This window comes from Centruroides sculpturatus, unplaced genomic scaffold (genome assembly GCF_000671375.1).
Source record: "Centruroides sculpturatus isolate CEXI.00-Female unplaced genomic scaffold, Cexi_2.0 scaffold43, whole genome shotgun sequence".
Taxonomy (NCBI): Eukaryota; Metazoa; Arthropoda; class Arachnida; order Scorpiones; family Buthidae; genus Centruroides; species Centruroides sculpturatus.
In genome coordinates, this window is record NW_019384334.1 from 327,718 (window position 1) to 352,865 (window position 25,148).

General features: G+C 26.2%; 1 protein-coding gene across 1 annotated transcript in view; it reads right to left on the bottom strand.

The window, feature by feature from the left end:
- Positions 1-1,818: 1,818 nt before the first annotated feature.
- Positions 1,819-25,148, bottom strand: part of LOC111631246 (Down syndrome cell adhesion molecule-like protein Dscam2) — a gene marked incomplete at its 5' end in the record, with an annotated part of 100,264 nt that continues 76,934 nt past the window's right edge. Inside the window, 14 exons of the mRNA XM_023375464.1 lie at positions 1,819-1,835; positions 1,894-2,190; positions 2,513-2,698; positions 2,961-3,056; positions 3,273-3,513; positions 3,623-3,693; positions 9,825-9,992; positions 10,115-10,246; positions 15,912-16,060; positions 20,738-20,885; positions 21,209-21,382; positions 22,011-22,130; positions 23,291-23,578; positions 23,831-23,992. Of these exons, the coding sequence (XP_023231232.1) occupies positions 1,819-1,835; positions 1,894-2,190; positions 2,513-2,698; positions 2,961-3,056; positions 3,273-3,513; positions 3,623-3,693; positions 9,825-9,992; positions 10,115-10,246; positions 15,912-16,060; positions 20,738-20,885; positions 21,209-21,382; positions 22,011-22,130; positions 23,291-23,578; positions 23,831-23,992 (2,249 nt within the window). The remainder of the gene's footprint in view (positions 1,836-1,893; positions 2,191-2,512; positions 2,699-2,960; positions 3,057-3,272; positions 3,514-3,622; positions 3,694-9,824; positions 9,993-10,114; positions 10,247-15,911; positions 16,061-20,737; positions 20,886-21,208; positions 21,383-22,010; positions 22,131-23,290; positions 23,579-23,830; positions 23,993-25,148) is intronic.

Consider the following 25,148-nt stretch of genomic DNA (forward strand, 5'->3'; position numbering starts at 1 on the left):
GATCATCTTCTATCTATCTATATAAATAAAAATGTAATGTTCGTTTGTTCCTACCGATTCCTTTGAAATTTTGACACAACGCTGCATTCGAATACGCACGTGTTTTTATACAATATACGTGTCGAACTTCCCCCCACTGAAGGGAGATGGTTAGGATTAAGGCTTACCGTAAAGAACTCTGCTTCTATTTATACTATTTTAGATGCGATTTTTTGCGTTTTAATAGGGTACGTCAACAGAATGTACACTAAGAAGAAATTTTGGGAAAAATTCCCCCCCATGGGGAAGTGTTATAAATTTATAATAGATACATTTTGAGCCACAACAACGCGTGGCGGGGTCTGCTAGTAAATTATAAAGGTACACAAAACAATGTGCTGTGAGTACAAATATGCCATAGTTTATATTATAAAATATAAATAATAAAAAAATAAAAATAAATATATAATGGTTTTGCCAAAAGGTTCGACACGTGGGTTATATAGGCTAATTATTATATCATTACTTGATATCTAAAATCAAGATACAAATAAGATAACTAAGAAATTCAGTCTATGTATCTGACATACGAAGATGAAAAGACAATTATATCTGTCAAACTCTTTCAGATAGTCATAGTTAAAAATATGTTTATTTTTAGTTGTTTGTAAACTGTCATAAATTCTTTCATCCATATTTAAAGAAAATTTTGATCTTTGATCTTCTAGTTCAATTAAGACCCTCAAACATGGCACCGCCATACTTCACTTGTTGTCTTAGCAAAAAGCTAGCACTCCTGAACCTCGCTAATAAAATTTAGTAAGCATTTTGAGATGGTGTTGCAAGCGAGCTAAAATATGAAACGAGTTTTATCACTGCACTGATGTCTCACTGAATAACTGAAAACATGGTTTCAGTTGATAAGGCATTTTCAGGAGTCAAAAATTAATACAGTAATACCCCAAACTTACGCGATAGGTGGGACCGAGCGATAACCGCGTAAGTCGAATTCGCGTAAGTCGGGGTATAATTTCGCAATTTGTGTAAAATCCAAGTTGGATGTATGTAAGCTAATAAATGTTCTCGTTAACCTTATCTCGTCTTTCGATTCATTCACGGTTACAAGAAATCACCACATAGAGTCTCTCGAGTCTCCGTAGATATAACAAACACAGAAATAAATAACACAAAATAAATTGTAGCTATGTGTCGATTCTGCGCGGCACGTCCGAACATGAAAGCTGAACAATAGTGTGGAGGGAGTGAGTAATCAACAGTTGCGTGGTGCTCAAACAAAAGATGAATCGACAAGATTTGAAAATCGCGTAACTCTGGGTTCGCGTAAGTCGGGGTAGCGTAAGTCGAGGTATTACTGTATTCAGAATGATGTAAATTTGCACACACTATTAAGTACTGGGCTTGGATGTCACGCCAACAGTTATCTCAATCAAAACTTCTTCCAAAACTTCAAACTATGAGGTGTTAAATATAATTAAAAATATTTTAATCTTGCGAGCGCTTTCGACGTAAATATGCACGTCATCTTCAGGCAATTCGATTTTGAATTGCCTGAAGACGAGAGGTGACCGCTAGGGGTCAGAAGTGCTATGCTGTGTCTTACATGTGCTCCGGATTTGATCGTCATTTTTTTAAATACCAAGTGGATTATTGCGGAGTATAACACATCGTTGGTGTCAGGAAGACAAGCGCTCCCCGTAGGTACTAGTATCTTTTAATTTGGTGGACTTTTGCCTGGATTATTAGAGCCCGAACTTTCGGTCTTTTGCACCATCTCCCACATGCTCGGATTGCCTTTTCTATTTCATTCTTCGTCAGCGGTTATTTCCTACGTAGTGCTATTATANAATATATTTAAAATTTAGAATTTTCTGATATAATCTCAACATATCTTACCTACTATACTTAGATTTAATGTATGAATAATGTATTCAGCCTCAGTTGTTCCTGCTTCACTGTGAGCTGTAACGCGCAAAACATATTCTCTTCCAGGTACCAAATGTCTGATTTCAAAATATTGTTGTTGAGCAGATATTCTCTCCGCTATTTGCTTCCATTGTCTCTGAAATTTGGGACGATATAGGACGGAAAAATATTGTATGGGGCAACCACCACTCTGCCAGGACTGCAAGTGAAGAATGACGAATGTAGTGTTAATGGACAAAAATACTTCTTTCTGCGGTGATACTGGGGCTTTATCAAAATAAAAAACAATTACGTATCATACAAAATATCAAAAACATCATATAAATTTCATTTTAAAAAATGTTAACTTTGTTACATGAAATCAAAATATGTTGTAAATTTTTAAATTATTTTAATGTTTCAAAAATTGAAAGAAAGAAAAATAACATAACAATTATGAAATTTCATTCTCTAAATTCTTAAACATTTCGAGTTCTTTATTACATGTGTAGCTATACTTTCTAATCAAAGTATCGATTCTTAGATTACAAACTAGACTTAATGATGACAACAACTAATGATCATCCCATTAGACACATTCTTAACTTACCTGCACCTTTAGTTCTTATACTAATTGAATCACTTGGTTCTCCAGTTCCTAAACTATTAGATGCTGTCATGTGTAGCCGATAACGAGTTCCACATTTGAGCCCTTTCAAAGTAAAGTGGTTGGAGCTTGTACTAAGTTTTTGTTGTTGCCATTCTCCATTATCCGATTTATAATGTAGTATATAATCTGTAAAAATATTATTGTTGATTCAATTTTGTTTGTATTATGATAAATAATTTGAAATTATCTTTCTACAAATAAAATTCTATAAGTCGATCAAATTAAAATATATATATATAGCCTATATCTATTCATTGTAAACAATAGACAGACATTCTGATCTTAATTGATTTATGCTTTGCTGACTGCAAGATTTAATTATTCTGAAGTATTCGCAAGTTTTCGAAGGTTTAATGTTATTATACACAATTACTCAACTAATGATTACCTCTAATCCCAGTATCATCTTGTGGTCTTTCCCATTGTACACTAATTGAGTAAGTTGTTGTCGAGCTGGCTACTAGCACTGGAGATGTTGGAGGTGCTATAAAATTAAATTAAGTTTAGAAGACAAGTACCTTCAATAGGTAAACATTTTGACAGATACTTTTTAAATGCCTAAAAATTCTCCCAAAGTTGATAAGAGTATAATTAATCATACATAAGAATGACTAAAAAACTAATGGAATATTATTATTAGTTATTTCTTTACCTTCATGTTTGCATATAAAATCAAAATTAAATCCAAATAAATCTTTACCTGCTTCGAAAGTTGTAGCATAAACTTCATCTGATCTTGGTCCGGCTCCAACGTTATTATACGCTTGAACTATAACTATGTATTTAGTGAGTCTTTTTAAATTAGTTAAATAAGTTGTTTCTTCTGTCATTCCTTCAGTTGCTTCCACATTTTTATATTGATAAGAATCACTAGAGTCAAATATTTTGTATCCAATGTAATAACCTTGTATAACGCTATATTGTAGCTCTTTTCTAGGTGGCTAAAAGTTATACAAATAAAAATAAGAGTTGTAAAGATAAACAATCTTGAATATTTAAATAAAAAACTAAAATAAAGTAAGATATTGTTTTAAATATTGGATAAGTTACCTTCCAAGTCACTTTTAACGATTGAGATCCAGTTGCTTGTACTTTTACTTCTAAAGGGGGACCACCAGGAACTAAAAAAATTAATGTGTATATTATGTAAATAATTACGTAGATACTAGCATTAATAATAAATAAATATATATATAAACATTACAATTAAATCAAAAAATTATATTATAAAACATTAACAACGGTCATATAATGTATGCTTTATATTTTTTATATATAAATAATTTTAAAACATTTTCTTAAGTTTTTTACAGTCCGTAGCAGAATTTAGCGGAAAGATATGTCACAAAGGAAGTTATGCGTTGTACAAAGACAGAAATACTTCGCAACTACTTGAGAATTAATTCCGTAGAAGTGTTCGATGCTGCAGAAAGCAATGGACAAATTGCAGGACGATAGAATCGATTTCATGAATGATCGGAAGGAAGGAAGGAAGTCTTTATTGTACCACATTGAAGGAAATACGACATATTCATTATGCAGAATAGAGACAATGTATCTCACGATTTAACGAAATGATTTCGTCAAAGAACAAATAAATTAGGATGTTTCTCTCGAAGAAATTATACTATGATTTTTTTTTAAATTCTAGTATGTATAAATTCTAGTATGTATGTGTGACAGATATTTCCTTATGTTTTATATCTATTTTTCTGTAGTATCATCTCACAGTTGCTGAGTCAAACAAAAGGAGGAGCTACAACTGGAACTACACTTGTTTTAACTTTAGAGTAGTATTTAATGGTATTATTATCCCAAGATTCCGTATTTCGTACAGAGGAAAAGTGCTAAGTTTCAATGAAATTAAAATCCTGTTACTGATACATCAAAATAAAGATCCGCCTAGAAACATCTTTACTCGGTTAGGTGGAAAGCAAAAGTGGTTTATAAATGCATTCGGCAATTTTAAATCAGATGAATGATTTTAGAAACATTAGTGAGGTGATAACTCCAAATCACATTGCAGTAAAAGAACCAACAGAGCAGAACGAACTCTACTATTTTAAATGAAATCTAAGAGGGAGACATTTCATTGACTATCGATGGTATGAAACCAAAATTGGAAGCTCACAATATAAGGAAAAGTAGCAGCTCGATTTGCAAATATCTGAAGGCAGTTAACATCATCCGAAAGAGAAGAAAGCTCGATTCTATAATAATAAACGAGTGTGTTACGCAAGAGCATCAGCGATACGTAAAATTTGGCATTATTGATTTTTAAAAAGACATATAAATCTGCACACCCGCTGACATTATGGATATTCATCTGAAGATAAATTATATGCTTCTCAATAAAGGGAAGAATATAAAGTCTAGTAACTATTGATATTTTGACCTCACCAGAATTATGAAACGAAATGCTGGAAAGGTTTGTATAATTTAGAACTATTTATATCATTTCTACGTGAACATTGTAACAATCTAAAGAATTTCAATTTTTGGGATTCTGTTTAATAAGGAAAGAGTTCATAAATTACAAAAACCAAAGCTCGCCATAGGTGATCCATGAAGGAGAATTTTTATCCTCATTCAAAAACAAATACCAAATGTGACATCTAAACCTACAATAACTGATGAATTGCTATGTATCATTGACTATCATTAATACAATGGATTCGGAAGTTGACTCCATCGTTTTTACCGGCTTATGATAGCTCCTAACAGCATTTAACTTCATCGAACACTAACTGCTGAAATCTTATTTCTGTATCAGTTCCTCTGTCAGAGTTATAAGTATCCATTGTAACCTATAATTGCCTGTAATATGAAAGATATTGTAATTTTTCGAGTTAAAAACGATACTGAATAGTATTTTCTAAGTTATATTATTTACATAATTATATCTTTTCCCAGGATTATTCACATATTAACACTGTAATGACCATACAAAAAATTGGGATAATTCAATCTTTTTTCTATATTTCACCAGAGAGCAACAATATACAACACGAAGATAAAACATAAATCTTCTTTAAAATGATTGACAAGTTACCGCTAAAAACATACGTGTAAAGACGCCGACCTGTCTTTGTAGGATCCGACGTCAATGATTTCAAACAGAACTAAAACTTTTTCAATATCAGCGAAATCCTATTGTATTTATAGATGAAACAACTGTAAAGTCCTATGATGGAAAATCGAGGTACTCAGCAATTTTTGCATAATTATATCTTTTCCCAGAATTATATAGACTATATATTAAAAGATATTAACAAGATCGGCATTGAGTGTTTTAAACGTACGTGTTTTTAACGGTCATTTTAAAGAAGATATATATTTTATCTTCGTGTTGTATATTGTTGGTCTCTGGTGAAATATAGAAAAAAGATTGAATTGGCCCAAAAATTTTTTTGTATGATCATTACAGTGTTTATATTATTTAGTGAGAATTATTTCTTACAAATATTTAGATAACGCAACAGATTTAAAAAAAAATCATAAATAATTTTCGTGAGAGCAACATACTAATCTGTCCGTACTTTGACGAAATCATTCCATTAAATTATGAGATAACTCATCCCTATTCTATTTGCGTAATGAGTAGACTATTATTTCCTGCAATTCGTACGGAATTGCAGGAAATAATAATCTACTCATTAAAGGTAAAATTCTTTCGATCATTCCTGCAATCGGTTCGATAGATTTTGCAGAGTCTTCGTGTTCGTGAAATTTAACCATTGCTTTAAGCAAAGCAGCTTCGAACACTTCTACACAATTAAACTGCAAATAGTTACAAAGCGTTTCTGTATTTGTGCAACGCGTAGCTTCCTATGAGATATCCTTTCCGCTAAGCACTGCCGCTCAGAATAAATTAGCTTATTAATTTTAATACATCGCGATATTTACTAAATGCATATAGAAGACATTTATCTATAAATTGAAGATAAATACAGTCGAAATTAAGAAAATATTTATGTCCAATTATTTATGTCCAATTATCTGACGAATAATTAACATTTTGAAGCTCATCCGAGTATATAATAAATAAAAGCTATAGTGTACAGCCTAAATAAGATGAAATTTCTATAGTCGAAACATTAAATAGTTTCTTCTAGTTAGATTTATTATTGTTATTTATAAATAATAAATTATCTAAAATCAAAATAATTTATAATTGTAAATAGAAGTGAAAAAATACAGTGGTGCCTCGTACTTCGAATTTAATTCATTCCATGTTCGAAGTCCGAAGCAATTTTTCCCATTAGAATTTAATCCATTTCAACTCTAAACAAAACCCATGTCGATAAAACTTAAAACAGCAAATACACAAAAATACACATAAGTTAAGGTAAAAATAGCACAATTAAATGCCATAATTAATAAATTTAAACACGAAAATAATAAAATACGCAAATATCTTATAATGAAATGAAAATTGTATTTATCAGTCACACACCGTCGACTTCGGCCTCTTAAAGATAGCCGCCATCTTAAAAAAAGGTAAAACGGAAGGTGACGTGAAGCGTATACGGGATTCGCTACATACATATCCCTTACACACTTCACAACAAGTTTTTTCTTCATCGTAATCATCGATATTAAAACTTTCCTCTTAGACTTCACACTTCTCAGATGCCACGGTTAATAAGTAATGGTTATATAGAGTGAACGTATTTTAAGCAGCAGTTAATATAGCTGTGTAGTTTAATTACAACAGTTGTGAAATTGAACATATTATTGCTAATGTGAAATCATATTCTTCGCTTAGAAGCTATTTTGAACTTTTTATTTCATGTTTTGTTTGAAGAAAATCGAGTCGTAATGTCTTATTTAGCATATTATGCTTTTTGAGTTTCCGAAAAAATACAACGTCGTACAAACAGTAAAAAAATATCCGTAATGTGTATGGAGAAGATGCTCCTAAACTTCGAACGTATCAAATACAGCATGAAACGTTCCATTCGAAATTTTGAACTAAAGAATAGAAAACGTACTGAGCACACAAAGCCGTCGACGAAGAAAAATTGCGGAAAGAAATTGTTAAAAAATCTACGAATCACACACGATATAATCAAACATACCAAAATTAAAGCGAAAAAAATACCGAAAACATAAGAACTTAACGCGAGAGTGTAAGCCAGAGGAGACCACTTTGATGCTCCTACTGGTACGAAGTGCGTGATACCACTGTATTTAATCCGTAAAGATCCCATGAATCCACAACAAGCAGCACATTTTAACTCATCACAGAACTTTTTAAAATAAAAATAGCAATTTTCGGAATTTCCAACCATTATACAGTGAAACTTTGATAAGTCGAACTACATTAACTCGAAGTTGTCTACAGGTCCCGGGCATAGTATATAGTGTTTTTCGTGTAATACGGTTTCGTCAAGTCAAAATTATTGGTACTTTTAACTATAACCTATTATTCTGTGTACCCTTTGATAGGTCCGTGATCTTTATTTTCTCTTATATTCCATTCCTTATGAATAAGAAGATTAGGTTAAACAAACACTATGGTTCCATGCGGAACACAACACCAAGCCATTACAAGCTCGCGTCAACATCCTTTTACTGACCCAACGTTCTGATTGAAACACGAGACGCTTTGACAACGCACTTAAAAGTGCCATAAATTGTATAGAATTTTGTAATCATTCTGTGAACAGATTCTTGAGAAAGGGCTTGATGACGGAAAATTTACGGCCACAGAAGAAAATCGAGTATTAAATTCGTTAACTCGAAACAAGTGGAATTTGAGACTTTTTATCCCTTATAATTCGACTTAACATGGTTTTGCTGTATATATACATTGGTACTAACTTAAAACTACATTAAAAATATTCAATAAACTGTGCTTTTTAAGTATTTAATAGTGTTCTTATTGTAGTTTAGGTGTAGTAGAGTGTAGCGTATTTTTGGAAAGGAAACGTTGTACAAATTCATAGTTATACTTTGTATTCTCTACTTAAAATTATAAATATGAGATATTTAATTAATTAATTATATAAGTTGTTTTTTCATTATATTTAACACTTTATATTAAATACAAACTTGTAAATAAATTAGTTTTTAAATAAATAAATAAAATGTAGAGAATATATTTAAACTAAATTATGATTACCTTTACTCCATTAATGAAAATTAATAGTGAATTTTTCAATTTAAAAATGCAATATTTAGAAAATAATATACTTTTTGATGATAATTTTGCTTTATTTTTGTTTATGAACATGTTTATGTCATATTTTTGACAGATATTTTTAAAATAATTCTTATAATTAGCATTTTTTTTCATTTCTTCTTAAGCACGAAAAGAGGCAAATTATTATATTTAGCAAATTATCAGCATTTATTCATGCAAATAATTTGCTAGATATGTATGTCTGCTTTCGTGCATGACGAACCACATTATCATTAAACAGAGTAAATTACCTTATACATGAAACGGTGATATTACATTGATACTCGGTAAATGATAATTGTTAATTTAGCAAAAACTTGTCAGATGACTTCGAAATTATCATTCTGTAAAAGATTTATCATTATATTATTCGACAGCTTTCTTGTAAAATGTTTGAATAAAATTTTATATCCCATTTCAAAAGTGTTATTGAGAAAATTTAAATATCTGTTCGTTCAGTTAACTTTAGAGAATTAAATGACTTTTGCTAACTTTTAAACTTTTAAAAAACACTTATTTTATTACACTATTGAACCTATTAATTAATAATAATTAAAGAAAAGCGTTTAAATACTGTACTTTTGATTTTCTCTTAACAAAGCTAAAATTTCTAAAATAAAGTATAATATTCAGAAATATTTATAAGTTTTTCTTGAATGTAGAAACAAATTCTTAAATTTTACAAATAGGAGCATTTGTAATACAAGATTCCCAACATGCTGTCTTGTCAAATAATTCTTATAATCCATTTTCATTTACTGTTAATATCAGTTCTTCAAATTTATTATCTCTCCCTTCTCCAGAAATAGTCTATTCAGTATTGATAAAGATTGATTGCTATGCAGCCTAGTGCTGTCCATATTCCTTATATACCTGCTTTCTACACTATGAAGAGGGATTGTCATCTGCTTACTATGATTTTCAGAATAGTAATCTATTATCCTATAATTTCATTCTTTAAACTTATAGAAATTTTAATTTAAATAAAAATAGTGCAGATAATGTATTATTTTTTATAATAATACACTCATTGTAGTTAATTAGTAGAATTAACAATTTCACTACCTTCTTCATCAGTGGTTCCAGTGACAGCTTCACTAGGTTCACTCAATCCTAAGTTATTTTCAGCAATTACACGTAAGTTATAAGTAGTTGAAGGGATTAAACTTCTAATTGTGGCCGAGTGATCTCCTCCACTCACCGATAATTTCTGCACAGGATCTTGCCAACTGGCTAAAACGATATAAAATCACGTGTAAAATATACAATTACTTTATATTTATATGTGCTGCCATCTGCTTTCGAATTCATAAACTATATAAAAAGTATTGAAAATAATTAAATATTTGGCTCGCCTGATAGATTTTTATATTGAATAATATATTTAGTAATAATACTATTTCCTGGAAAAGACGGAGTCCATTGTATTGAAATTGTTCTGCTTGTAGTTTCTTTAACTTTTACTTCAACAGGTGCTGCCGGTGATTCTAAAAAATTATACAAATATTTATATGAAATATATAAATTTTTTTTCATACTTATAAATGTTTATTGCATCGTAAATAAATAATGTTTTTAATTAATTACATTTAACTTTTACTTCTGTTGCTTCGAACAGATGGCGACACTTGTACAATTTGATTAAAAGTATTGAATAAAACGATCAGCATCTTAATGAAACTTTACAATTTATATATGTGCTATTAATGGCACATTTGGGACTTAGCAGTGCAATGTTTTGTAAATTTCTTTTGTTCCTGCTAGCTAACATTAGGTCGATCTAATCAAGATTGGAATCATTTGTTTTATTTTATTAACTTGAGTAGCTTTAGTTAATACTTCGCAATAAAACGTGAAAGATTCTAAGAAACAACTAAACGCAATTTTAATTCAGACAAATGAATGTAGAATGTAACAGTTATCAACAATGTTATTGATTTTATACGATACTTTAAATATCTATAAAGTAAAACCTTTCTTCTTTCTTTTATCTTAAGTATTAAAAACTAAAAAATATTAAAAACTATTAAACTAAACTAAAACACGAAAAAATAATACTATAAAATGTTAATTATGCAATGAATTTCGAATTAAACTAAATTTATATTATTAAAAAAAGTTCAATTTTTGGAAGATATTCCTCGGACTTAATACCTAATTAAATTGCCTTATAAATTCGTATTAGTAACTTGAAATCATGCTACAGTTGGGTTTAGATATAAACTTATTAAATTCGACATTTCATTTAAATAACGTTCATTACGAAAATATACTTTAATCCTCTTTCAAATATTTATGATCAGCAGAAATGCTTAATTCCTTTAATCTAGCTTAGAAAATTTTTTGGTGATTAAAAATTTTTTTTTCGTATTCCTATATCGTTTAAAACATTCTAACGTAAAGATTACACGATATTTTCAGTATAAATTAGAAAAAGTTAAGTCAATTTATTGATATATATCCTATAAAACGTATTATATACATTTATATATATCATTAAGCATAAAACTCAATTTAAAATGTTATATCTCACTATTATATATTATTGAGAAATTTTATTTAAATAAAAATAATAATCTATAAATGTAATAACATAAAATTTCATTAAATAATTATAGTTTTTAATATAGATTTAAATTAAATACATCTAACAATTATTTAATAAATACTAAAGAAAAAACACAAACGTCTGGAGTATTCAATATAATATTTTTCTATCATCCAGTTAAGAAATAGTAGCTTGCAGCAAATCTACAAGACATTTTAAAATCGGAAATTGAAGTAGGACCTGCATAGTAACATGCCTGAAATACCATCATTCGACCAATCTGGTCAACAGAAATAGCAAAACTTCAAACTGCTAGTATCAAAATATCAACAAGTTCAGCATTCATTTTCCGATATTTTTCTTTCATTTCTATCGTATACAATTCAGTAAAATATTAAAAAATCTATAATAAAAAATGAAACTTTTTTTTCATTTATTTCATACAGTGCTTATAATAGCAATTTTTGTAGAAGCTACTTACAACAGAAAGACAGAAGTAGATATGACACATATTTCAAAAATCAAAAGACTTTCTTTATGTATATATATGTGACACAACTATACTGAAAGATAAATGATATTTATTGTAAGCATTTCATTTAAGTATAAATTAAATATGTTTTAAATCAATGATATTCAAATTATTGAAAGTTCCAAATCTGAAGGAATTTTTCAATGTTTTCGCAAATAATAACTATTAAAAATAATATAGAGCATTATTTTCAAACAATTTCAGTTTATTTTTTAAGCAAATTATGTACAGAAATAACAACTTAAAAAGAAAAATTACGTTTTCATAAAATTGTCTACAAAAATATTTAATTTAAATTAAATTTTTTTTCCCCATTTTCTTCTACACAAAAGTCAATTCTATTGAAGAACTCTTCGAGCATAAAATTCAACGATTTTAAGAATTTTAAGGGTTTTTTTAAACATATAAATTGACTGCTCTAAACCTGCCCTTAAATTTACAAAAATTATGTACTAAATGCATTTCGATTTTCTATAAATATCATTTTAATTTATATATTATAACGATAACGTCTTTAAAATATTTTTAATAAATTCGTAATATTCTTAAAAATATTAATTTTAAACTTTATTCATTAAACATAATTTTTATATTCTTCAAGATAATTATTGCAGTTACATTGTACTGTACATAAAATAACTGAATGTAATATAACTAATAAAATGGGAGCTGTGGGACAAATAAAAAGGGTTACTCATAGGAATATGGGGATAGAAAATAAGGAAACAGAATTCAAAGAAGGAAATTGATTTGTTATAACATCAAAGAATGAAATTTACAGAAGATTATGTAAAAAATATGAAGAATATTCAAATTTCGATTGCGTCTGCTTGATATATATTCCTATAATAAACTATATTCACCAGTCAATATAAAAATTTTTTAGTTAAATTATGAGATAAAATTCTATTTAAATTTTAATAAATTATATAAAATTATTCTAGATAATTTACCATATTAAGCTATCAACTAAATTGCAAGAAGTTTCTAAATTAATTTTTTAAGTCAAAAACTAAAATAAAATAATCTGATATGCTGATAAGTATAGTTTTCTCTATGGATATTTTATGATTTACACACACTAAAACGTAAATAAATAAATATGTATAGATAAAATAATAATTTACTAAATAATTTAGCATAAATATAAATCGTTATTCATTTATTTTATTTATTAATAATTGATATAAAGAGTCGTAATCTCTACAAAACGTTGAGTATATTCGCACGTAATTATAGAAACAAATATACAAATAAATTATTAATTTCAAATAAATATAGTAATAAACCTTAACTATAGAATATAGAAAATGTAAGATGAATGTATTGAAATAAAAAATAAAATAGTTTATATTTCATTTTCATTTTAAAGTGTAAAAATATTAAAATAATATGTTTAGTAAAATTTAGAAATTTCATACTGAAGTTTGGAACAATTAAAAATGCTTTAAGAACAGAAACGTAGTCTAAAATTGAAATATTCATTCTAAAAATAGAGCTCAGATCCATAATGTAATGCATACATTAATCCTTTAGCAGAGAAAATAATGGAAGATTTCAAATTTTTTTTTTTCATTTCATAAAATAAAAGTTAAAAAACGTGTTTATAAATTATACTAAATAAGAGAACAAACTTTCTATATCACACAACTTAAACATTTATTTATAATATAATTTAACAAACTGAAATATTAAGAATAATGTCATGGAAGAGTATTTTGGACTAAATAAATTACTTTATTTCTACGTTTAAATAGATAAATATGACATTTATACGATTAAACATTGTTAAAAATGTATATGCTACGATCTTCTGTTAACAAGCAACTTGATTCTCAAATCAAACATTTTATCCAGAAGTTAAACTTTTAAAAGAATTTCAGTAAAATTTACTTTTCAATGATTTCAACTTATTTGCTTATTTTCGTCTTATTATAAATAAAATTTATATAAGAAAAGTTCTTAAAATTTAAGAGAAAGTTTACTTCAATTCCTATAAATGTAAAAATAAATAATTCGTTAGTAAAAAACATTAAATTTATCACAAAATTTCCTTTAAGTTGCTCATATTTATCTTTATTATAACCTCATTTTTCTTAATTTAATTCCATAATATTATAGAAATCTAATTTATTAATTTTTTAATATTTTTAAAAAGTTTAAAATAATTTTACCTTAATCCTGTTATTATTCAATAAAAGTACAACAAAATTAATATAGATAATTGTGAATTCATATTTCATTGTAAAGTTTTATGTTTAAAACTTAATTCTGTAAATTCATATAAAATTTTAAAGTTAATATATAATTATAATAATAATAATATATAATAAATGCAAATTAGAAGATTCGTTAAATTTAGTAAATAGCCTAAGTTGAAATTATGTTAAAGTAAATGAGTACGTGATTATGAAATTTAATTACATAATTACATATTAAAATCGGTTTGAAAATATCAGGTAAAAATATGTTTATATTTTTTAAGCTTTTACTTTGAAGAAATCTGATTTCAGTCCACTGGATGAAATAATTTTAATGATTATGCTCTTAAAATATAATTTATCCGGCACCAAGCTCATTAAAATATGTTTTTAATGTTAATAAGTAAAGATTAAAATTTCTGATTTACTTTTAATATTTAAATGAAATTTTTTATTTTTTGCATTAGTAGAAAATTTTTCGCTTATTTAATATAATTGTAATTTTTATTTAGTTATTACTTTATACAGCATTTATTATAGTAAAATATAACTTAAATGCTTTTATATGAGAATTATTTGTAAGTTTTTAGAAAACGGAAAATAATAAAAATTTAATTATAAAAAAATCACAATTTTACTAGCAATTAGAATTATATTTACGTGAATCCCATCATAAAAATTTTAGAATATTTCCTATTATTATTATTATTAATTTCTCTAAGAACATTTTCTATTATTTTTTGTACTCTTTGTTGTTTACAATGTTTCTTTTTTTTCTTTCAGTCCTTTGAAAATTTTATGCTTTAAATTTAATTTCAAATAATAAAAATTTTTGTTTCAAAATATAAATTTTTTTATATTATAATGCTTATAGCTGGTTTAAATATAAACTAAATCAGAATTTGTTTAATTAAAAATACTAGAAAAATTATTTAGAGCTGTTTACTTAGTACATCTGTATGAATAATTTTTTTATAGCATCTACTATTATATATTACGGTTCATAACTTGGATACCACTTTGCCCTCAAATTTATTAAAAATACATCAGATTTATCTGACTTAAATTAAATTAACTGATCTCTTTACATTTTTAATGTATTAATGGAAGTGTTCGTAATAATTTAACAGGTAAAACCTATTAAATAATCACGAACATTTCCAAATTAATACGAATATAAAATTTTTTCCTTTACGAAAATAAGCTATAATTTCATTTATGTTAATAAGCCAATTCTACAAAGAAAGAAATCAATTATTTATCAGTTTATAATATACTTTATGTATTTTATTTATCTACCATAATTTTGTTTGATTGTAACTCATCATTAGAGATGATTCGACGATTGTGAAGCTATTGATTTCATAATAAATAGCTTCACAAATACTTTTATTGTCAGTTTATGAAGGAATCAATCAGAAAAATATATATCTTCAAAATAATTTTAGACTTTTCAAATGAGTTCTTGAAGTTTCTCACCAAGCCACATTTTCTCTATTTTGAAAAGAACCGAAAATTACACTGAAATTGTCAGATTTCTTCCAATCAAACGTTATTCAATTCTTCAATTGAACTCATTTTGCTCAAGAAAAGGATTATTTTCCTTCTTCCCAGCTTCGCAAATCTTCATATGTCAAATATGAAAGTCGTGTTTTGTACAAAGAAAATATAATTTAGCATATTAAAGAAAATAAAAAAAAAAAAAGAAATTAAATAATAATATTGGTGGAGCAATATAAAATTTAAGCATTCGCTATTAATACTACTAGTTTTTATTTTTCTATCAGTTATAATATTTTATATTTAAAAAAATTATTGGTTTCCCAACAGCTATATGAAATTTATGAAGCACAGAATATAAAAATTTTTACCTTGTACGACAAGCTGAATATTAGTTTCGTCGGAACCAAATTTATTGGTAACAATGCAAGTATATAAAGCTGAATCGAGTCTACCAGTTTGAGCGATTGTTAAAACTGACATCAATTTTCCAGGTAGAATTTCTTCCTTTACTTTATATCTATAATAAAGTTTCCGCTTTATACATCATTATATATATTTTAAAACATTATTTTATGTTTTACTGCCTCGCGAATTATTTTAATTATTTATTAAATGCATATATTTTATATTTAAAAAATTGTAAAGCGTTGTTAACTATTTGCAAACAAATTTACTCTATTAATTCTGATTAATGAAACGACATTTATTTGTGATATTTCAAAATTGGTACGAGATAAAAAAAATATCAAGATTTAAAATATTTTGTTGTAATTTTAACTGCTTAAATTTTTTAGAAATATTTATACAATGTTTATTTTTAGAATATAGTTACGTAAAATTTATATATTGATCGAAGTAGCTCCTCTTCGAATTACAAGAGCATCATCATCAAGCTATAGTTAATTTGAATTAGGAAATTAATTAATTACATTATTCGGGTTTTTATTTCAAGAATTAAAAAAAGAAATAATTTGAATTTTAACTTAAGAAATTAGTTTTAAATGGACAGTTTAAAAAATACAAATATATAAGATATGCATTAAATCTTGTAAGAATATATCCTTTTAAGTATCGCTGCTATCATATTTCATATTCTACTTTTCTTCTATTGTTACTCGTAAAATGAATATATTTTTTTATTTAATTTGTACAAAGTATACTATATTAAATAAAAATGCTTTAAGAACAGAAACGTAGTCTAAAATTGAAATATTCATTCTAAAAATAGAGCTCAGATCCATAATGTAATGCATACATTAATCCTTTAGCAGAGAAAATAATGGAAGATTTCAAATTTTTTTTTTTCATTTCATAAAATAAAAGTTAAAAAACGTGTTTATAAATTATACTAAATAAGAGAACAAACTTTCTATATCACACAACTTAAACATTTATTTATAATATAATTTAACAAACTGAAATATTAAGAATAATGTCATGGAAGAGTATTTTGGACTAAATAAATTACTTTATTTCTACGTTTAAATAGATAAATATGACATTTATACGATTAAACATTGTTAAAAATGTATATGCTACGATCTTCTGTTAACAAGCAACTTGATTCTCAAATCAAACATTTTATCCAGAAGTTAAACTTTTAAAAGAATTTCAGTAAAATTTACTTTTCAATGATTTCAACTTATTTGCTTATTTTCGTCTTATTATAAATAAAATTTATATAAGAAAAGTTCTTAAAATTTAAGAGAAAGTTTGCTTCAATTCCTATAAATGTAAAAATAAATAATTCGTTAGTAAAAAACATTAAATTTATCACAAAATTTCCTTTAAGTTGTTCATATTTATCTTTATTATAACCTCATTTTTCTTAATTTAATTCCATAATATTATAGAAATCTAATTTATTAATTTTTTAATATTTTTAAAAAGTTTAAAATAATTTTACCTTAATCCTGTTATTATTCAATAAAAGTACAACAAAATTAATATAGATAATTGTGAATTCATATTTCATTGTAAAGTTTTATGTTTAAAACTTAATTCTGTAAATTCATATAAAATTTTAAAGTTAATATATAATTATAATAATAATAATATATAATAAATGCAAATTAGAAGATTCGTTAAATTTAGTAAATAGCCTAAGTTGAAATTATGTTAAAGTAAATGAGTACGTGATTATGAAATTTAATTACATAATTACATATTAAAATCGGTTTGAAAATATCAGGTAAAAATATGTTTATATTTTTTAAGCTTTTACTTTGAAGAAATCTGATTTCAGTCCACTGGATGAAATAATTTTAATGATTATGCTCTTAAAATATAATTTATCCGGCNTCACACTTTCAAAAAAATAAAGAGAAATACAAAGAGAAAATTTCAAAAGAATAAATAAGAAAATTTCATTTTACAAATTCTTTTTAAATATATTAAATGGTTGAATTATTCTCGGGTAATTTGTATGAATTTTACGAATTTTCAAACGGTAGTTGCTATTTGAAATATTCGTATAATAAATATTATTTTATATCTTCTTTATAATTTTTCTATATGCAATTATTACCTTTTGTCTGAATCGGGATCAAGTAATTGTTTATCTTTTTCCCATGTCAATGTCAATGGAGATTCTCCAAGGGCTTCGCATTTCAAAATGGCCGCTTCTCCTTTAGCAACAGTATGAGTCCCAAACTTTGTTTCAAACGTAGGTGGCGCTGTGCTCCGGGGAGAGAGAGGGCAACAAAGTAAAAATCTTATTTCTAAATCCAATTCTTATAAACTGTAAAATGTATTGATACATTTTCAATGCAAACGGAATTTTCCTGCATTGAAGAATGTAACTAGTTATGTTTTTTGTAAAGTTGGCTTGTGTAAGGGACTAAATATTAAAATAATTTATTAATTTGCGATCTTAAAATTAAGTAATATATTATATTTTTCATGTAGAGAAATAAATTAAAAGAGATTTTAAAAATTCATAAATAAAGAATATTTAAAACTTCATATATAGATAACAGTTCAATGGCTGAATACTCACTGTGAACTGTCAGATAGATAACTTTACTGAGACCGGCTCCTATGCCATTGTTAGCATGGCAGAGATAGAAGCCACTGTCAAGCTTGGTAACTTCCTGGATTAACAAAGTGCCATTGTCGTAAACTCGCCTCTGGTAGGTTGAAAGGACATCACGGAAGTCGGTAGGATGTTCGCCTAGTAAATAAAGAAAAATCATACTGAATACATAGGATATAGAATGATAAGGGGAAGTTGTCTTGTCACTTTAAAATAGATAAATTCATAAACATAGTGAGAAACAACTTAAATAACAACTTTTTAACATGCAATGGAAGGATGGATATTTACAATGGTAAATAATGAGCTGATACCGACGGAGAAAAAGTCAAAATTCAATAACGAACATGTTTTATTGGCATATTTTAAAGGTTTTCTAGAGAAAAAATAAGCTTTAAAAAATCTATCTCAAATGACGTTAAATCTCCGGTAATTAAATTATCGATGCCGATAAAAAAATATGAAACAATAATTAACATTTTATTGGAAATTTACTTTTTTCCGTTCTTTTTAATTTTTTAAATAAATGTCTGTAATGTATTTTAAGCTTATTCTGTAAAGTTTTCTTTTTTAGAAAAGCTTTTTAATTGGAGCAAACATTTAGAAATCAATACAGACATTAAGTTATGTTATTATAAAAATACAGCTTGATTGTTTTTATATTTGACATTCAGTAAAAAATAAAATTAAAGCATATTCCGACAAATCAAATATATATTAATAATTATAAATCAGAACTTAAATAAAATATATAAAAAGAATATGCCTTTTGCAATTCTCCAATACATTCTTGGTTTGGGATGTCCATCAGCTAAGCAATCTATAGTCACTTGATGATTGAGAACAACAAATGCATTTGATGGCTCTATTACCCAACGAGGAGGCACTGAAATTTATCAATTAGAAATATCACGATTATATATAGGCCTATTATATTCGAAATTATAATTTTATACAAAAAACAATTCTGAAATTATCTTAATTATATATAGTTACTTAATAATATTATAAAAATATATAGTTATAATTATCTTAATTATATATATAATAAAATATATAGATTAGTAGGAATTTATTGATATTATATTCAAGAATTTATAGAAAGTCATAAGAGCATTATATAATGNTAATTATATATATAATAAAATATATAGATTAGTAGGAATTTATTGATATTATATTCAAGAATTTATAGAAAGTCATAAGAGCATTATATAATGTTGCTTAATTTTAATTAAAATAGTTAATTTCTACATTATAATGGACCACTTCTTTATAACATTGTTAAGTTTTAAAGGAGTTAAATAAAACTTAATCTAAAAGTTAGTTTATTTATTGTATTCCTGAAGCAGTAGACGACTGATCTAACTTCTATATATTTTTATTATAACTCAAATATATTGAATTTTAAGGAATATAAGTTTGTGATTTCAATTTTCTAAAACATATCTTTATAAATAAATTTTTTTCTCTGAATTTATTCCTTGTTTAGCCAATATATAGCCATATATAATATTCAATAGAACACTGAAAGAAAAAATATTTCTATTTGTTAATTTCTTGATACTCTATAATGTATAATTAAAATTTCTACGAGTATATTTTCAAAAAAAAGAAACAGTTATTAAATTTGAAAAATATTTTATTTATTTAAGCAATTTTCAATCATAATTTAATAACACATCAAACGTGAATAACAAGATTTACATAGATGAATCAAAGTCGAACAATTTATGAAACTTTCGTCGTACTAAATAATTAAAAAGATTCGTTTTATTAAAAATTTTTGCAAATTCTTTAAAATGTTTTATTTAATTAATTAAACGGCATCGTCGTGGAAAATTACAAGGATTAATTAAAAGAATTTGTTGTCTTGAACTTTTTATCTCACATATCTTATTTGATCTAGTTTTACGATGTTCAAAATATTTAACTCACACTTTCAAAAAAATAAAGAGAAATACAAAGAGAAAATTTCAAAAGAATAAATAAGAAAATTTCATTTTACAAATTCTTTTTAAATATATTAAATGGTTGAATTATTTTCGGGTAATTTGTATGAATTTTACGAATTTTCAAACGGTAGTTGCTATTTGAAATATTCGTATAATAAATATTATTTTATATCTTCTTTATAATTTTTCTATATGCAATTATTACCTTTTGTCTGAATCGGGATCAAGTAATTGTTTATCTTTTTCCCATGTCAATGTCAATGGAGATTCTCCAAGGGCTTCGCATTTCAAAATGGCCGCTTCTCCTTTAGCAACAGTATGAGTCCCAAACTTTGTTTCAAACGTAGGTGGCGCTGTGCTCCGGGGAGAGAGAGGGCAACAAAGTAAAAATCTTATTTCTAAATCCAATTCTTATAAACTGTAAAATGTATTGATACATTTTCAATGCAAACGGAATTTTCCTGCATTGAAGAATGTAACTAGTTATGTTTTTTGTAAAGTTGGCTTGTGTAAGGGACTAAATATTAAAATAATTTATTAATTTGCGATCTTAAAATTAAGTAATATATTATATTTTTCATGTAGAGAAATAAATTAAAAGAGATTTTAAAAATTCATAAATAAAGAATATTTAAAACTTCATATATAGATAACAGTTCAATGGCTGAATACTCACTGTGAACTGTCAGATAGATAACTTTACTGAGACCGGCTCCTATGCCATTGTTAGCATGGCAGAGATAGAAGCCACTGTCAAGCTTGGTAACTTCCTGGATTAACAAAGTGCCATTGTCGTAAACTCGCCTCTGGTAGGTTGAAAGGACATCACGGAAGTCGGTAGGATGTTCGCCTAGTAAATAAAGAAAAATCATACTGAATACATAGGATATAGAATGATAAGGGGAAGTTGTCTTGTCACTTTAAAATAGATAAATTCATAAACATAGTGAGAAACAACTTAAATAACAACTTTTTAACATGCAATGGAAGGATGGATATTTACAATGGTAAATAATGAGCTGATACCGACGGAGAAAAAGTCAAAATTCAATAACGAACATGTTTTATTGGCATATTTTAAAGGTTTTCTAGAGAAAAAATAAGCTTTAAAAAATCTATCTCAAATGACGTTAAATCTCCGGTAATTAAATTATCGATGCCGATAAAAAAATATGAAACAATAATTAACATTTTATTGGAAATTTACTTTTTTCCGTTCTTTTTAATTTTTTAAATAAATGTCTGTAATGTATTTTAAGCTTATTCTGTAAAGTTTTCTTTTTTAGAAAAGCTTTTTAATTGGAGCAAACATTTAGAAATCAATACAGACATTAAGTTATGTTATTATAAAAATACAGCTTGATTGTTTTTATATTTGACATTCAGTAAAAAATAAAATTAAAGCATATTCCGACAAATCAAATATATATTAATAATTATAAATCAGAACTTAAATAAAATATATAAAAAGAATATGCCTTTTGCAATTCTCCAATACATTCTTGGTTTGGGATGTCCATCAGCTAAGCAATCTATAGTCACTTGATGATTGAGAACAACAAATGCATTTGATGGCTCTATTACCCAACGAGGAGGCACTGAAATTTATCAATTAGAAATATCACGATTATATATAGGCCTATTATATTCGAAATTATAATTTTATACAAAAAACAATTCTGAAATTATCTTAATTATATATAGTTACTTAATAATATTATAAAAATATATAGTTATAATTATCTTAATTATATATATAATAAAATATATAGATTAGTAGGAATTTATTGATATTATATTCAAGAATTTATAGAAAGTCATAAGAGCATTATATAATGTTGCTTAATTTTAATTAAAATAGTTAATTTCTACATTATAATGGACCACTTCTTTATAACATTGTTAAGTTTTAAAGGAGTTAAATAAAACTTAATCTAAAAGTTAGTTTATTTATTGTATTCCTGAAGCAGTAGACGACTGATCTAACTTCTATATATTTTTATTATAACTCAAATATATTGAATTTTAAGGAATATAAGTTTGTGATTTCAATTTTCTAAAACATATCTTTATAAATAAATTTTTTTCTCTGAATTTATTCCTTGTTTAGCCAATATATAGCCATATATAATATTCAATAGAACACTGAAAGAAAAAATATTTCTATTTGTTAATTTCTTGATACTCTATAATGTATAATTAAAATTTCTACGAGTATATTTTCAAAAAAAAGAAACAGTTATTAAATTTGAAAAATATTTTATTTATTTAAGCAATTTTCAATCATAATTTAATAACACATCAAACGTGAATAACAAGATTTACATAGATGAATCGCCTTAAAAAAAAACGTTTTTCCTTTAATTAAAAACCTATTTTTGTTTGTCGATTATTTTTTTAGTAAAAATATTCATTCATTTGTAAAATAGCAAAATATCGGAACAGAATCGCGTGTAATTGAAGTAGAAACTTAAGTATTTTATTTAGACATCAATAAATAATTAAGAATCTACTCCAGTTACAATAAAAATTCGTTGAATGTCTTCAATTTACAGTTTATCTATCAGATGCCTGTAATATAATATTTTATTTTTCTCCATAAATTTTCAAAAATTTCTACGATGAAAGTTTATATTTAAATGGAAATAATAATATGTTTAATATATCTAATTAAACAAGAAATTTTTTTTTATTTTTAAATTATATTTATAAAAATTTTCCATTTAAATTTGTAAATTGTTGCTTAATAAAAACTCACCTTTCACTACTAATGCCGTTGTTCTATTTGTAGTGGCAGCAACATTAGAAGCCACACAAGTATAATTTCCACTGTGACGGAATGCCACCTTTCGAAACACTAAAACAGACGAATCTTCCATATGCTGTAAGGTCACATCTGTTTCTACAGTGACAGCGTAATTATTTTTCATCCAAACCACTCTAACAGGAGGATCGCCTTCCAACACACTACACATCAATTTGATCTTCATTCCTTCGTTAGCGTAAACAGTTGGTGGTAAAGGTTGAGGATCAATCATAGGTGCAACTGGAGAAGAAAAGTAGAATGTATAATGAGAAGCAGGAGATACTGGGTATTGTTTTACGAAAGTTAGAACCTAATTTATCTCGTTATTAATAAACAGGGTGTGGCTAGAGACTGTAAAAGATGCATTTAAAGAAATTTTCCTTAAACATTTATTAATAGTAACGTCACATTCATGCTTTTACACGGAATTAATAATTAAGTTTCAAACTATTCTACGGTGGTTAGATTGCCACACCCTATAATTAAACATACCCAGAACAAAAATGTAAACAGATCCTTTAGCTTTTTCTCCTTCTCTATTCTTAGCAATACAAGAATAATCTCCTTGATCAGCATTTCTCTGTACATTTTCAATTGTCAACACTCCTTCAGGTGTAACTTTCTGACGATGATTAACTGGCAGCGCTAAACCACCTAAATAAATATTTCATACAATTTTAAGTAGATCTTAAAACAAATGTAATATAATTTCATTTTAGTCATTTTTTCCTTTATTATTTTTTATGAATATTCATTGAAACAGAAGTTCTTTTCTTGTCATAATAAATTGAATATTTCGTGTTTTGTCTCGTCTTTATCGATTCAAAACTTAATTCAATAAAACTTTAGTATTAGAAAACACACATTTACGAAATTGAAACACTTTCTTTTTCGACACTTCACATTTTTCTAAAAGTGGTTATCTTCCATACTTGGAAACAAAAGAATTTTTGTTCGAGGAAAAAACAACACGCTCTCAAAAACACGAAAAGAAAAGACATTTTCAAAATCAGATTTGTGGTACTTGCAAATGCCAAAATTACAGTAAAATATACTAAAATTATTTTTTGTAATAAAATCTTTTAAAAATAAATTTATAAATAAACGATTTTAATGAATAACACATTGAATTTTATTACTATAATCAAAATACGTTTAAAAGAAATCAAATCTCTATTGTAAGTTATACTTATTTTGAACCATTTTTTTTAAGGGGAAAAAAAGGTATAATTTGTGTTTTACTGTTTATAAAATAGATGAATGCCTTCATAGAATACAACATTATCTCCTTTATACCTTTGTATTTTTTAAAGAATCTCTTCTTAATCGATAATGACACAACAGTCGTTTTTTGATGGAATAATAAAAAAAAGAATTCAAATAATCGAAAATACCTATCATACACCGATGTTATCTTTTTGAAGTTCAATGCTTCCTCATTGATCCTAGTTCTAATACTGATATTACACAGACTAAGGCAACAAAAGTTCTTCAGCTACCACACGACTAAAAACAACTAAATACCGGACATTGATTGATGGCCAAAACTGAAGATGGATAAAAGAAAACATTACCTTTTTCCATGTTCACTCTCTCTTATTGTTCTTGGTAACTAGAGGATCGCAAGTTGCTACAAAAGGACTTTATTTTTATTATTGTTTTATTAGCTAATAGAGTTATTTTTAACATGTTTGATTTTGTTATAGCTTTATTTCTTATAAAATATTTTTTTAAAAAACCTTGACTATAAATATAGATACATATTAAATCTAAATTATCGTGTGTTATTCCATTATAATCATTTGTTTTA